This window comes from Callospermophilus lateralis, chromosome 15 (genome assembly GCF_048772815.1).
Source record: "Callospermophilus lateralis isolate mCalLat2 chromosome 15, mCalLat2.hap1, whole genome shotgun sequence".
Taxonomy (NCBI): domain Eukaryota; kingdom Metazoa; phylum Chordata; class Mammalia; order Rodentia; family Sciuridae; genus Callospermophilus; species Callospermophilus lateralis.
The window spans coordinates 50,671,122-50,684,777 of NC_135319.1; the positions used below are offsets into that span (position 1 = coordinate 50,671,122).

Here is a 13,656-nt window from a genome sequence, read left to right on the forward strand (position 1 = left end):
CCAGGAAGGTATCCATTCTCGTCTGTCTGGGCCTCTCAGCATTAACCCAGTGCAGGCTCTGTCCTGTGTGAGCCTTTGCTGCTCCTCCAGGCAGGCCATCTCTATACTCATGCCAGGCAAGGTACTGCCACCACACGATGTGCACAGGCCAGCCCTGCTGCTGGCTGGAGGCCTGGCGTCCATCTCCCCATTGGGTCGGGGACGGCCAGTAGTGGGAAGCAAACTCCCTCTGGGTGGTTTAGCCTCCCGCACAACATGCATTTCTGGCTTTCTGTGTGTGAGGACTGGCGAGTGTCCGTGCGGGACCCTTGAAATTTACTGGTGTACTTGAGCACCTATTCACAGCTGCAGAGAACAGGCCCCTTGCTAGTCCCTTCCACGCCCCCAGCTCTTTCCTTCGACATTCACGAGTGCCCTGGAGTTTGGTTCTGCTGGGATGTGTCTTCTCAGTCTGCTGCTGGAGGGGAAAGCAGATGGTACAGGCCAGAAAGGCCAGGTACCTTGAAGGAAGGAGCATTTTCCAGCATGTGGAACACAGAACCAATTCATCAGAATCCTGGGGCCTCGGGTTGGTGTGTGCATAACATTTCATATCCTTGGGCCCACCTCAGGTTCAAGGGCCCCGCATGCTTGGCGCTGAGGCATCAGTGTTTCCCGAGTTCTCCTGGTGATGCTCACACATGGGGAAGCAGTGTCACTCCAAGTGTGGCCCATGGTCCAGCAGCATCACATGGAAGTATGTTGCACATGCAGCTTCTTGGGCCCTGCCCCAGACTTGCCGATGCTGGATTATGGCAGTGGGACCCAGCAGTCGAGGGGTAACAGGCCCCACCGGTGACTGTTTTATTGAGGCAAACTCTTACCTACAGTGGCCACAGCTTAATGAAATCAGTGCACAGTTGCAGGAAGGAAGTGGGTGTTTGTGCTGCAAGGTCCCCCAGAGAGTCAGGACCAGAGGCTGGAGATTCCCTAGAGGCAGGTTCTAAGAATTGGAGCAGTTCTGCCAGGCTTGTTGGCCCACGCCTGTAATCTCAGCGACTCAGGAGGTTGAGGCAAGAGAAGTACAAGTTCAAGGCCAGCCTCAGCAATTTAGCCAGACTCTCTCTCAAAATAAATAAAGAGGACTGGGTCTGTAGCGCTTAGTGGTAAAGAACTTCTGTGTCTCCAGGACCAAAAAAAAAAAAAAAGAATTGAAGCTGGAGGTCAGCCTGAAGAGGCCAGCCGCCTGGTATGTGGGAGAACCTCTCCAATGAAGCCCCATGTCTGGGTGCTGTGATCATATGTGGGCATATAGAAGGAGGGACATGCCCTAGCTGGCAGACTCACTCAGTAATGTGAAGCATGTCCCCAGGTTCATGCACCTCCCTCCCCTTCCTTTCTTCCCTACCCCTCCTCCTCTTCTTCCTCCTCCTCCTCTTTCTTCTCCTTACACTGGGGTTTGAACCCCAGGGCTCACTCATGCTAGGCAAGCACACTACCACTGAGCCACACCCTAGTCCCCAGGCACCTTTTTTCTTTGCTCAAGGACAGGAGAGAGGCCTAAGTCCAGGAGGCAGGGTGATCCTCATGAATGTGGAAGAGCAGGCAGGTCTGCTGCTTGGAGCTCACAGTGCTGTTGTCTGTGGCTGTCCTCTGAAACGGAGACTGGGGGTCAGATGGGTGGGAGGAGAAGGTGAGGTCCAAGGTGAGGCCTAAAGGCCACCCCAGGCCATCCGGCCACTTTATGTTTCCCCTGCTTCCCCTGCGGCTGTCAGAGAGATAAGCTGCTACAGCCCTCATCTGAACGTGGTGGGGATGTGGGCTGGGTTGTGACACCTTTAGGGGGGCACTGGGTCCCCGTGTCTGATACCATGGTGGGGAGTTGTCAGCATGATGGGTCAGGAAGTGGCTGGCCTCTGTTCCTGGGAAGAAGAGCACAGATGCCACTCCCCTCAGATCTGCAGCTGGGAAGAGAAGGGAGCAAGAGCTGAGATGTGATGTGGGTCAGGATGCAGGGTTTCTCGGTGGGCTGGAGCCACGGCAGGATCTACAAGGGAAATTTAACAGGAATCCATGTACGGGCTCCACCACCCAGAAAAACCCACGCGCGGCCATCCAGAGAGGTGGGCGGCTCTGTCCACGGGGAGGCAGCGGAATGTCCTGCCCTGCCTCTGCAGACTGCACCAGGGCCCTTTGGTCTTGAAAAGGCTCAGAGACAGATAAGTGAGTGAGCAGCAGGCTTGAAACTATTCTAGGTAAGAAATATTAGGAATAAGGAGATCCTTCTTTCAGCAGAGGGGAAGGTGGGAGGTGTGTCCTGGGGAGAGGACAGGACCCTGATGAGGGACTGCAGGATAAGGCTCTGCAGGTGCCTTAGGGTGGGCCTGCAGGGCAGAGCCCTTCCTAGGGGGCAGGTTTGACTCTTGCCAGGAGGCTCCACAGCTGTCCTCCCAGAAGTTGAGTGCCGTTCCAGTTGTGTGGCTGACAGGCCTGGGGTCCTGCTGCCAGGTCTGACTGTCCCTATGTGAGTTATTTTAATCTTGGAAGAACAGCCATGAATCTGTGTGGCAGGAAGGAGTGGCCTGATGTGTGTCAGAAGTGCCTGCCTGCATTAAGCCCTTCGTAAAGCTGTGTGTTGGTAGGTAGTACATGTGTGGCAGAAATGCAGAGGACGTGTGCGGGAACAGCAAGCCTCACTTCCAGCCCCCGCTTTCCCTTCCAGAGGCAACCAGGGTTCCCAGAATCTTGTTCAACACTCCAGAGGCGGTCTGGGCTCGTGTACTTACGGGCACCACTTAGTTTGTGTGTTTCTGGTTTCTTTATTACCAGTTTGTATACACGTAGCCCTGTACCTTGGTGAATAGTGGGGACATGAAATGATCCCCATAGAGAGAGAGAGCTGGCTAACTCTGAAGGGTGTGTTGTAGGACTCTGTTGTGTTTTATGTTTGACCAGATGTTGGGTGGTGAGGGGTTTTCTGTTGTTACAGGTAATACCACAGTAAATCCATGGCCCTACATCATTTCCTATAGGGCCAAGTGCTTCTGGGAGATAAATGTCTAGTGGAGTTGCTGGGTTAAAGCAAGTGCCATTTTAAATTTTGGCATCTCTGCATTTTTAACGGTGCTTCTCTTAGCACCTTTTGAAGGCAAACGCGTTTCATCCACATCGTTTCAGTTTTTCTAATGGTTATTGGTCTCTTCTTTTTTGTTTTGAGATGGGGGGTCTCCTGTGTTTTCCATCCTGGCCTTGAACTCAAACCACAGCCTCCTGAGTAGCTGGCTTTTTTTAATTGTATAACTTTCCCCATAAGTTAGTCATTTGTTATGTCTTTAGGTTGTTTCTGATAATGCAGAAGCTCTATTTTGTGACTTTGGGATTTGGGGCTGCTGCTTACAGTTTAAATCTCCAGCCTAGTGAACATTTATTTGGTGTAAGGAAGAGGAATAGAAGAATACACTTGTGCTTTGGTGCCCTGAAGTCCTGTCCAGTGCTGTCTCTGGAGGGGCAGATGCCAAGTGACCATTGCAACTCATCCTGCTGCAGACAGCTCCTTACAGTCAGAAGGTTCCTGGGTCACCTGTCCCCACCCAGGCTCCTTCCTCCCTGGGAGGCCTGAGGGTCCCAGCAGAATCTGGGTTGAAGGAGCAGCTTGAGGGCAGGACAAGCGGGGCTTCCTGCTGATAGGTCACCTGGCTGCTGGGTGATGACTCAGACCATGCCCCAGGCAGTGCATGGGCCAGAAGTTCAGAGAGATGGTAAACTGCATGGGGAAGGGTCATCTGGGCCAGATGGTAAACTGCAAGGGGAAGGGTGGTTTGTTGAAGGTGCAGGTAGCAGTTCCAGCTCTCTCCAAGACCTCTAAGGCATCATCTGACTTCCCATTGCTTTGCCTCTGGTCACTTCTGGACCCACTGAGCAAATCAAGTGACCACACCCAATGGCTGAGAACCCGGATCGCCTTCTGGGGACCTGTAGCACCTTGAGAGCCCTTCAGCTTCCTTAAAAACAACATGTCTGGTTCTTCAGGGTGGATGAAGGGGACCTGAGTCTTTTGAGTGGCTGGTGTGGCGGCTGATCTGTGTCCCTCCTAGGCAATGGGCATTGCCAAGGGTCTGTGTATGAAGGGACTGTGGAAACAGGTGTCCTGCAGCTGTCGTGGGTTCCAGACTCTCTCCTCCCCTTACTATCTGATCCGCAAGTAAGTCACTTACTCGAAGTGACCTGTAGTGGCCTCATCATCATGAACAGAAGGGCGTTGTCCCCTCTGCCCTGATTTTGGGCCCCACAACAGGTAAAATCCCTGTGCAGGGCCCTTCTGTTTCTAGGAAGGACAGTTCTGTACTGGCCAGGTCCCTTGCCTGACGAACTAGTGGTTGGAAACTGGAAGGTGTATAAGTCAGACCCAAGATGGGAGTGGCAGTGGACAGCTGGGGGTTTGTAGGCTGGCCACAGGGAGACGGGGTCCTCTGACTTCCCCTGTTGCTGGAGGGATGGCGATAAAGGCACAGGAAGAGGAAGACACGTGGACTTGGAGCCCTGAAAAGGAGGCGGTGTCTTCTCTGTCACTTGAGGTCAGAGGCCAGAGGGCAGGTCCAGACACACGCTGCACCCTTGTCCCCTGAAGCTGGAGGGAAATGTGGGTGAGAGGGCTGTCCAGGATTTGAGAAGATTCCAGGTGGTGAGTCTTCCTGTGGCCTGGGCTCGGGGCCTGGCCCACAGTCCGAGCTTGAGGCCCGGCTCTGAGGCCCCACAGGGAGCGAGGAAGCTTGGTAGTGCCACCAGCCTGATGCAACTCCTGCAGCTGTGGCCATGGCTGCTGTCCTCTCGTAGCTGACCAGTAAGCCTGCTTGGTGAGGACGCCCAGGACACACCTGAGTGTGCTTTCTCTTCTCTTTCAGATCTAGCCATGAGCTACCCAGGCTATCCCCCACCTCCTGGCGGCTACCCCCCAGTTGCACCAGGTAAGAGGGGTGGGGCGGGGTGGGCCTGGAGTGGGGAAGGAGGAATGGGAGTTTCCTCACTCCCTGTCCTCCCCTGAGCACAACCTGCAGGAGGCGAGGACAACAGAGGGGACCTCCCCAGGGCAGGCAGGGCCTGGAGAGGACCCACGCTGAGGCTTGGGGAAGCCTGGGTTTGAAACTGGTTCTGGAAGGCCCTGGGCCAGACCAGGACTGTCTCCAACCTTATTAGCTGATAAAGACAAATGCCTTTATTTTTCTGAGATTCCATTTTCTCCTTTGCAAAGTGACTTCAAAGATCTCTCCTTCTCTGGGCTACTGATGACATACTCACCATATACCCAGGTGCTCATGAGCCTGGCAGGCAAAGGCTCTGGCTGGGTGCCCTCCAGAGCGTCCACCCTGGCTCGGGGAGCATGGGTTTTGCCCTCCCCCAGGGAGGAAGTAGAGGCCGTCTCCTGGAGGCAGATGGTGGGGATCACGTGTCATTCCCTGCAGCTGCCTGAAGCCCTGTGTTATAGGGTGAGGCTGACCCACCCAGTGGGTGATCTGAACCCTGCCCCAGAAGCAAAGCGTACGCTTAGGGCTCTTCTGCCCTGGCCCTGGGCCCTCATTTTCCTGAAGTGAAATTTGGTCCCACACTAGAAAAGGAGATGTGGGAGCTTCTGGAATGAAGGGGAGGCAAGGGCCATTTCAGGGACATTCCCTCAGAGGGAGTCCGAGCTGTACTGCCCCTTGCCCCGGGGGACACAGCCCACATCACACACTTTTGGAGTTGAGGTCTAAGCATCAGTGGAACCTGTAGGCCGTTTGTGTCCTTCCTCCCTCCCATTCAACAGGTGAAGACCAAGCCCAAGGTGGGGGGGAGACTCAGTCACTTGTCACTTTCATCTCAGGGTTGAGCCGGGTCACTTCTGCTGAAGCAGCTGCTCACCCCCAGCTTAACCACACTGGGCCGATCTCCTCTGCAGAAATCCTGCCATCCCCACCTCTGTCAGCATGACTGCTCAGCCCGAGCAGCAGGAGGGAGAGTAGGCGGGTGTCTTAGGGCAGGATGGTCCCTGGGTATCCCACAGCCCTGGAACTGAAGAGCCAGACGTGAGGCTGCTGTGGGCAGGAGTGCACCTGCCAGGCAGCAGCCTCCACCAGGTCCAGTGGACACATGTAGCCACTGCCCAGGCATTAGCTTATTCTCCATTGCAGCAGCTGGACACACACACTGGGCATTGTGCCCATTTTTCGGCACAGGAGATGGGCCCAGAGTGGTTGAGAACCTTGCCCTAAGACACACCGCTGGCTTTACTGTCCCCTTGTGAATACTGGTTAGTGTCTGTTAGTGTCCCACGATGCAACCCTATCTCCTCCATCTTGTCGTCCTTCTTGTCTCTGCCATTTATAGACTTAGAGCAAAAAACCAAACCCGCAGGACCCCTCACCCCCGAGCCTGCACATCACTGTAGACTTTCGGTGTTGTTTTCAGGTGGTGGTGCCTGGGGCGGAGCTGGCTACCCCCCACCCAGCATGCCTCCCATCGGGCTGGATAACGTGACCAACTATGCCGGGCAGTTCAATCCGGACTACCTCTCAGGAATGGTGAGTCCAGCACCTGAGGCCGCTCCTGGGGCTGTAGCTGCGTGGCCAGAGGGGTCAGGGCACTGGCCCCTTGTGGCTTCAGAGGTGGTCCTGAGCTGGAGTGTGTTGAGCTGTATGTTAGAACATGCGGGTTTTCTTCAGCGTTCTGCCACCTCCTCACCGCCTCTCTGGGCCTCAGTGTCTCCCTCTGTCAGATGAGTGGAAGGGCAGCATAATTGGACTGATGGTCTCTCAGGGTCCTTTCAGCCCTGGGGGTTGGGTAAGGGCCATGTCTTCATGGAAGTTCGTGGAGCACCTTCTTACGAGCTCAGCACAGGGCCCAGAGGGAAGGGTGTGTGTGTGCACACATGTTTGTGCATGTGTGTGTACATGAGAGTGTTGTGTATAGGTGTCTGCATGTGCATGTGTGTGTGTACACGTGGAGATCTGTCTGGTTGGTCCTGGGTGGGTGTATGGCAGGAGAGTGGGCAGACACTTAATTTTATTTGTTGTTTTGCTTCTAAAATATATTTAAAAATTTGACAGCAGATGTAGAAACGGCAACCAGTGCACACCTAGATCTGCTGAGGCCCAGCTCTAGGTACTAGGGGTGTGCAAATAAAACAACAAAAATCACAGCCCTGATGCACTCAGCATCTGTTGGGAAGACACAGACAATGACGTAACCACGTGATGATATTGTATTGAAGGGTTTTGGAAGCAAGAAAAGCCAGGAAGAAGGGTCGGGAGTGGGTAGGGTGATGTGGGATATGGCTTATAAGGTAGAGGTTCCATCTTTTAACGTGGGTCAGAGTGGGAGCGGGTGTTGAGCAAAGATCTAAGCAGAGGAGGGATGTGCCGTGTGGATGTTAGGGACTGTAAATTCTGAGCTGCTGTGGCCTGATGTGCTCAGGGACAGTGAGCTGGAGAGGAGAGGTGAGTGTGGGGCTAGAGATGGAGGCGGGCCCAGGTCTCAGGACACAGGACCCTGTCGGGGTCCTGTGAGTACACATCTTCCTGGGCCTCATTTGCAGAGCCGGTGGCCAGCCTGCAGGAAAGGGCCCTCTTGCTTTCTGGGGCTGTGAGCCCTTACCTTCAGCCAGTGGGTCTGGCTGGAAACAGCAGCCGTGGGAGAAGGAAGGCATCTCCTCTGCACTGGGGGTGGCAGGTCTCTGGTTTGGATGTAGACCTTCAGGTCAGAGCTCCAGCTGCACCACTTGCTGACTCTGTAGCTTTGAACAAATGTGCCTGTCTCTGAGTCCACTTTGTGGGTGTGATTATCCGTCATGTAGCTGTGGTGGAGGTGCTGTATTAAGTCGGCTCAGGTATGAGAAGAGCTTAGGTAGCAGGGCTTGGTGGGCAGGTCCTGGAATGAGGCTCCTGGGAGCCGGCAGGGCTCAGGCCAGGGAAGGGTAGACCATCAGAGCGCCACCAGACTTTTTGGGCTGGGGGTCTCAGGCTCTGCTTTGTGCACTTGCAGGCAGCCAACATGTCTGGGACATTCGGAGGAGCCAACGTGCCAAACATGTACCCTGGGGCCCCTGGGGGTGGTTACCCTCCAGTCCCTCCTGGGGGCTTTGGGCAGCCCCCTCCAGCCCAGCAGCCTGTTCCTCCATATGGAATGTACCCGCCCCCTGGAGGAAACCCACCCTCTGGGATGCCCTCATATCCACCGTACCCAGGGGCCCCTGTGCCAGGCCAGCCCATGCCACCCCCTGGGCAGCAGCCCCCAGGGGCTTATCCTGGGCAGCCACCAATGACCTACCCTGGGCAGTCACCAATGCCACCGCCAGGGCAGCAGCCTCAACCAAGCTACCCAGGATACTCAAGCTCTGGGACTGTCACTCCTGCTGTCCCCCCAGCTCAGGTGAGTGCTGTTTGGGACCTGAACCCAAAAACTGGAGACTTCCCTGTGGCCTCTGGCAGCAAGGCCAGGAGGTACTGGAGGGCTTGGGCCTTTGCTGCTGCTTATTTGGACAGAGTATCACTTTGTCACAGGCTCCCCTGGGACCATGCCTTAGGCCTGTGGGAGCTTCTCCCAGTTGGCTTCAAGTGCAAGTTGGGTGCTGTTCATTCCTCCTGTGATTTACCGCCTGGGCTATGTGAATTTTTCAGAACTACCCAGGCCACCGGTCTCCAGGCTCATGCCCTATAGTCCCCTCGATGGGCCCTCCCAGACAGGTTTTGGAGGATTCTTAAAATCCCCTTTGGGCTGGGAAAATTGTTGGCAGTTCCTCCAGGGTTGATCTTGGCTCATTTTGGAGCACGGTTCATGTTTGCAGAGCCTAGAATTCATTGTCATGGTTACGTGGCAAAGCAGCCAAGCACAGGGCTGGTGTTATGTGCTGGGTGACTATTTTTAGACAGAGGGTCCCCTCTGCTCCCTGTCCGCCTCCATGCCACCCTCCAGCCTGCCTCCCCGCCTCCTTCCCATCTCTTCTCTGAGCACATCTCCTCACCGTGTCATAGCCGTCTGTCTAGCCCGCCTGGGAGGACGGCCCACCAGGAGACAGTTGAGCCTGTGCAGTAGCTCTCTGTCATTTTGGCAAATACCTGTGACGAATAGCTTAAAGGAGGCCAGATGTATTTGGACCCCCGGTTTTAGTCCATGGTCACTTGGCCTGTTGTTTGGGCCTGTATCAAGGCAGGTGCTTGGAGTGGAGCTGTCACCTCATAGTAGCCAGGGAGCAGAGAGGAAGGGGCGGGGCACACTTTCACTGACCTAACTTCCTCCCACCAGGCCCCGGCTCCTCACTGTGCTGCCACTTCCCACTAGTGCTGCAGGCTTTCTGCAAAGTCCTTTTAACACAAGAGTCTCTGGGAGGCATGTAAAAGTCAAATAGCAACTGGGAAGTTCAATTTCACTGGGGTTGTACAGCTGCTGGCTGTGCAGGCAGTGCAGTAGTCAGGCAGCATGGCCTCTAGGGACAGGGACAGGGAATGAACGCTAGTCCCAAGAAGCAGTTAGGAGGCCACCCACCATTGTGAGGGCTGGATGCCGGCATCTCCAGGGTCACATGAAGTGGCCGCCCATCAGGACTGTCCTGATGTGTGCTCCATGCATGATGTGATTAGGCATGGAGGAGAGGCCAGGGGCCCTTTTTCAGGACCTGGGCCCAGCCCTGGAGGACCTGGGTGGAGGGCAGGTTTTTAGTGGCAGGAACCAGCTGTAAGGGCTCCTAGCCACAGAAGCCGGGAAGAAACCCATACCAGAACACAAGGACAGGTAACAGCCATTTGAAGGAGACTCAATGTGGAGCCCTCTGCACTGTTTATTTCGGGCTCCTTGAGCTCCCCCAGGTTTAGAGAGAAGTGGTGCCAGAGTCGCCTTGGGGTGGGACAGCCTTGGCCCTGGACAGCCAGAGTGAGTCATCTTACCTGCAACTCTTTGTCCAAGTAGTTTGGAAACCGAGGCACCATCACAGATGCTTCTGGCTTTGACCCCTTGCGAGATGCCGAGGTCTTACGGAAGGCCATGAAGGGCTTTGGTGAGAGACCTGGGGAGGCTCCCGTCCACACCCCGCCCCGTGCCCCAAATCCCTGAGCAGTTTCACGATGGTTCCGTGGGCTGAGGTGGCTGGCGGGAGGCGAACCTGACCCCAGTGGTGTTGGAAGGAAAGGTGGGCCTGGGAGTGTAGGGATGTCCAGGAGAATTAGCGGCCCCAGGCCAGGAGTCAGTAATCACAGAGCGTCCCTATCACCTGCAAAGCATCCGGTGACCCACTCCCACCTCCTCATCCCCAGGGACTGATGAGCAGGCCATCATTGACTGCTTGGGGAGTCGCTCCAACAAGCAGCGGCAACAAATCCTCCTGTCCTTCAAGACAGCTTATGGCAAGGTGAGTTATGGGGTGGGGGTGGGCGAGGACAGTGGGCCCTGGTCCCTATAGAGGCAAGCATGGCCTACAGACCCACTTTTCCTTGGAACCAAGTGGACCTGGACATCTAATGGACAGTGAACTGCATTAGGACATTTCCTGATCTTCCCCAGTTGGTCATCCCCAGATGGTGACATCTTTTAGAGGTGAAGGATGCCTGGAGGAAGTACCCCCAGAGTCCATAATGTAGTGAGGCTTGGTGAGAGGCATGTGGACATCTGGGTTGCAGCCTTGGCTCTGCCTCCACTCACTGACACCAGGCATAGTTCATTTCTCCCCCAGCCCTACCCAGCCTCAGGGTCCCTTCCCCTCCCTCTTCATGTCACCCTGGGAGGTTTAGCTGACAAAGGAGTTTTGGAAGAAAAGACTTTGTGAACTGAACAAATGTAAAAGGGGTATATTTTCAACTTCTAGAACTTTGAATCTTAAAAAAATAATCATGTACATATTGGATGGGTGAGTGCCCGGCCCAGCGCTCCCCTTGGTGTGCCCCCAGTGGCGGGCATCCTGTGTAATTGCAGGCTCTGCAGCTCAGGCCCGTCCCTGAAAGCAGGCTTTTCTTCCCTGTGATGTCCATGATGTGGCTGTCCCATTTGGGATTCTGTTCCTGTGAGTCACCTTCTGGGGATTCTCAAAATGTCCTTGTCTTGTTTGTTTGAAAATGCAATCAGGATTTGATCAAAGACTTGAAGTCTGAGCTGTCGGGAAACTTTGAGAAGACAATCTTGGCTCTGATGAAGACTCCAGTCCTGTTTGATGTGTATGAGATAAAGGAAGCCATCAAGGTGTGTACACGTAGGGCTGTGGGAGGGGTGTGGAGTGGAGTGTGGGTGTGGACACACAGCCCAGAAGAGAGCTGGATGGTGTGAAATGTGGCTGTCCCCTTCCTAGCTGTTGCTCAGTGCAGCTCCTGGGCCCTCCTGGGTTGGAGTCAACATGCTGTAGAAAGCACATCTTCCGGTAATTTCCCCAAGAGACACATGACATGCCATTTGTCAGAGGGGGTGTCTAAGCCTCTTTCCATCTTACGTGTCAGGAGCTGGGGTATAGAGGAAGGTGGTAATGGAGTGAGAGGGGGGGTCAAGGCCATGGTTGGGGAGCTCTCATCCTGTGGGTCTCTGCCACTAGCAAATGGCAGCCACCTGCTTGAGCTGAACCAAAATAGAGGCAGAGAACTGGTCGTGGGGATCAAGACAGCTTGGCATAGAGAAGGAGGGCCAGGGCCAGGGCATATAAAGGGCAGGACCCAGATGTGATTTCTGGGTCCACTTCTGGGGTATCTGCTTCCAAATGATGACACCCTGTACCCCACCGCCATCTCCGCCACCTATCAGATCCAGCTACAGAAGAGACCAGCTGTCCCTTGTCCAAATACCTAATGAGGCAGATTCTGATGGACTTGGCTTGGGGTCACTGTCCCCCACAGGTCTAGATGGTTCCGGCTGAGGGGCAGGTCCCATCCATCCATACAGTCCTGCACCTGTGTGTGTCCTGGGGCTGAGAAGGGACAACCCCTCAGAAGGGGGTTCCTTGTGGGTGGAGCATGCATCCCGGAAGGAACTGCTCATTGGGGTCCAATGCCTCCCCCAGGAGAAGTAGAGATTCAGTGTGGTGCCTGGAAGGGGGAGAGGACTCTGTTGGAACACACACTACCTGTGTTGGTCCAGGGAGGACGCAGGAGGTGACTGGGGAGGGCAGTGGTCCCCAGGCTTCTGCCCCACACCCGCCTTCAGCAGCTTGATAAGGTGGTGGTGATGGGGTGCTGGGAGCAACACAGGCGTGGCTGCAGCTGTTGCTGCCCAGCTGTGTGTCCTTGAGCATAAGGAAGTGGGGACAGTAGATGCTGTCAGGATGTGCAGTGGGCACTGGGTAAGTGCCTAACCCAGAAGCCCATCGTAAACTCCAAGTAATCTGATAATTGCAAGGGGGTATCAGTAATGGTAACAGTAGCTCACATAAGCTACTTTTTTTTTTTTACAATTAAGGGTCACAAAGACCCTGGAGGAGGCCATCCTGCCTGAGCAGCACTGTCTAAATGCTCTACCTACCTTAACCCAGCCACCTGAGGTACAGAGAAGTTAAGTAACTCATCAAGGTTGCATAGCTGGTGAACCACATGGCCAAGATTCAAAGTGACATAAAAGCAAGGCTGCTGACTCTGTCCTCTGCCTTCCTACTGTCCCTGGTATAGTCATTTTTTTTTTAATCCTCATTGCAGCCTATTCTAAGATGTCCCCAGACACTCCACATTCTACTTGGGACTCCCACACACCCACTCTGATCTCTTTTATTTTTAGCCCATTTTCTCAGTTATTTGTCATCTCACTCATGGGCTGACCTTGGAATAAAATAGACCTTGGTCCACATCTCACCCTTACTAAGTACTGTGTGGCCCTGGACAGTCACTGTACCTCTCTGATTATTTCTTGTCAGTGATGGTGACCCTTTATGTGATCTGTATTCATCTCTATTGACATTGTTATCTAGTGCTTCCCCTCACTGGGGAAGTGAGGTGAGGGGACTGGCTCCCAGGCCCAGGAGCAGTGCCACAGGTGTGCCTCTGGGGCTGGTGTTAACAATGTAGCACCTGCTGTCTTTCGAGGGTGCTGGTGAGGGTAACTGTGTGGTCTGCTGTGTTCTGTGCCACTGCAGGGGGCTGGGACTGACGAAGCCTGCCTGATTGAGATCCTCGCTTCCCGCAGCAATGAGCACATCCGGGAACTGAGCAGAGCCTACAAAACAGGTGAGCCTGGCCCAGGGCCTCTGCCCTCTGCAGGTGGCTCTGCATGCCAGGTATGGGCCACACCCTCTCCCAGGGCTTCTTATTCCTTTGTGGCCTCCTTATCACCCCATTTCCTGCCACTCCTAGCACACTGGGCTTTGACCCAGGCCCAACCCTGCCTGTTCTTCATACATGGAGCAGGTGACTAAGGTAAGGGGGGGCTGTGGTAGAGCCACGCCTGTCAGAGGCCAGGGCAGCCTGGGGGTCACAGGGTTGCATGTCTCGAAGGGCCATCTGGGCCACTGTCTTGTCCCATTGTCCACTGTTGACTGACCCTGCAGTGGGCAGCTGCAGCTGGGAGTTGATTTCCTTGTGTCTCCCTTTCAGAATTCAAAAAGACCCTGGAGGAGGCCATCCGAAGTGACACGTCGGGGCACTTCCAGCGGCTCCTCATCTCTCTCTCTCAGGTACCTTCCCCACGACAGGCAATCAGAGCAGTGGGGTTGGAGCAGTGAGGGCAGGGGAGCAGTGAGGAGCTCCGTGC

At 54.8% G+C, this 13,656-nt stretch overlaps 1 protein-coding gene across 1 annotated transcript in view; it reads left to right on the top strand.

Moving 5' to 3' along the window:
• The window catches only part of Anxa11 (annexin A11), a 41,923-nt gene that overhangs the window by 19,749 nt on the left and 8,518 nt on the right, over nucleotides 1–13,656 (top strand). Inside the window, exons 2-9 of the mRNA XM_076834463.1 lie at nucleotides 4,881–4,943; nucleotides 6,421–6,533; nucleotides 7,993–8,379; nucleotides 9,913–10,000; nucleotides 10,257–10,351; nucleotides 11,062–11,175; nucleotides 13,043–13,133; nucleotides 13,500–13,579. Coding sequence (XP_076690578.1) covers nucleotides 4,889–4,943; nucleotides 6,421–6,533; nucleotides 7,993–8,379; nucleotides 9,913–10,000; nucleotides 10,257–10,351; nucleotides 11,062–11,175; nucleotides 13,043–13,133; nucleotides 13,500–13,579 — 1,023 coding nt within the window. The 5' untranslated portion in view covers nucleotides 4,881–4,888. The remainder of the gene's footprint in view (nucleotides 1–4,880; nucleotides 4,944–6,420; nucleotides 6,534–7,992; nucleotides 8,380–9,912; nucleotides 10,001–10,256; nucleotides 10,352–11,061; nucleotides 11,176–13,042; nucleotides 13,134–13,499; nucleotides 13,580–13,656) is intronic.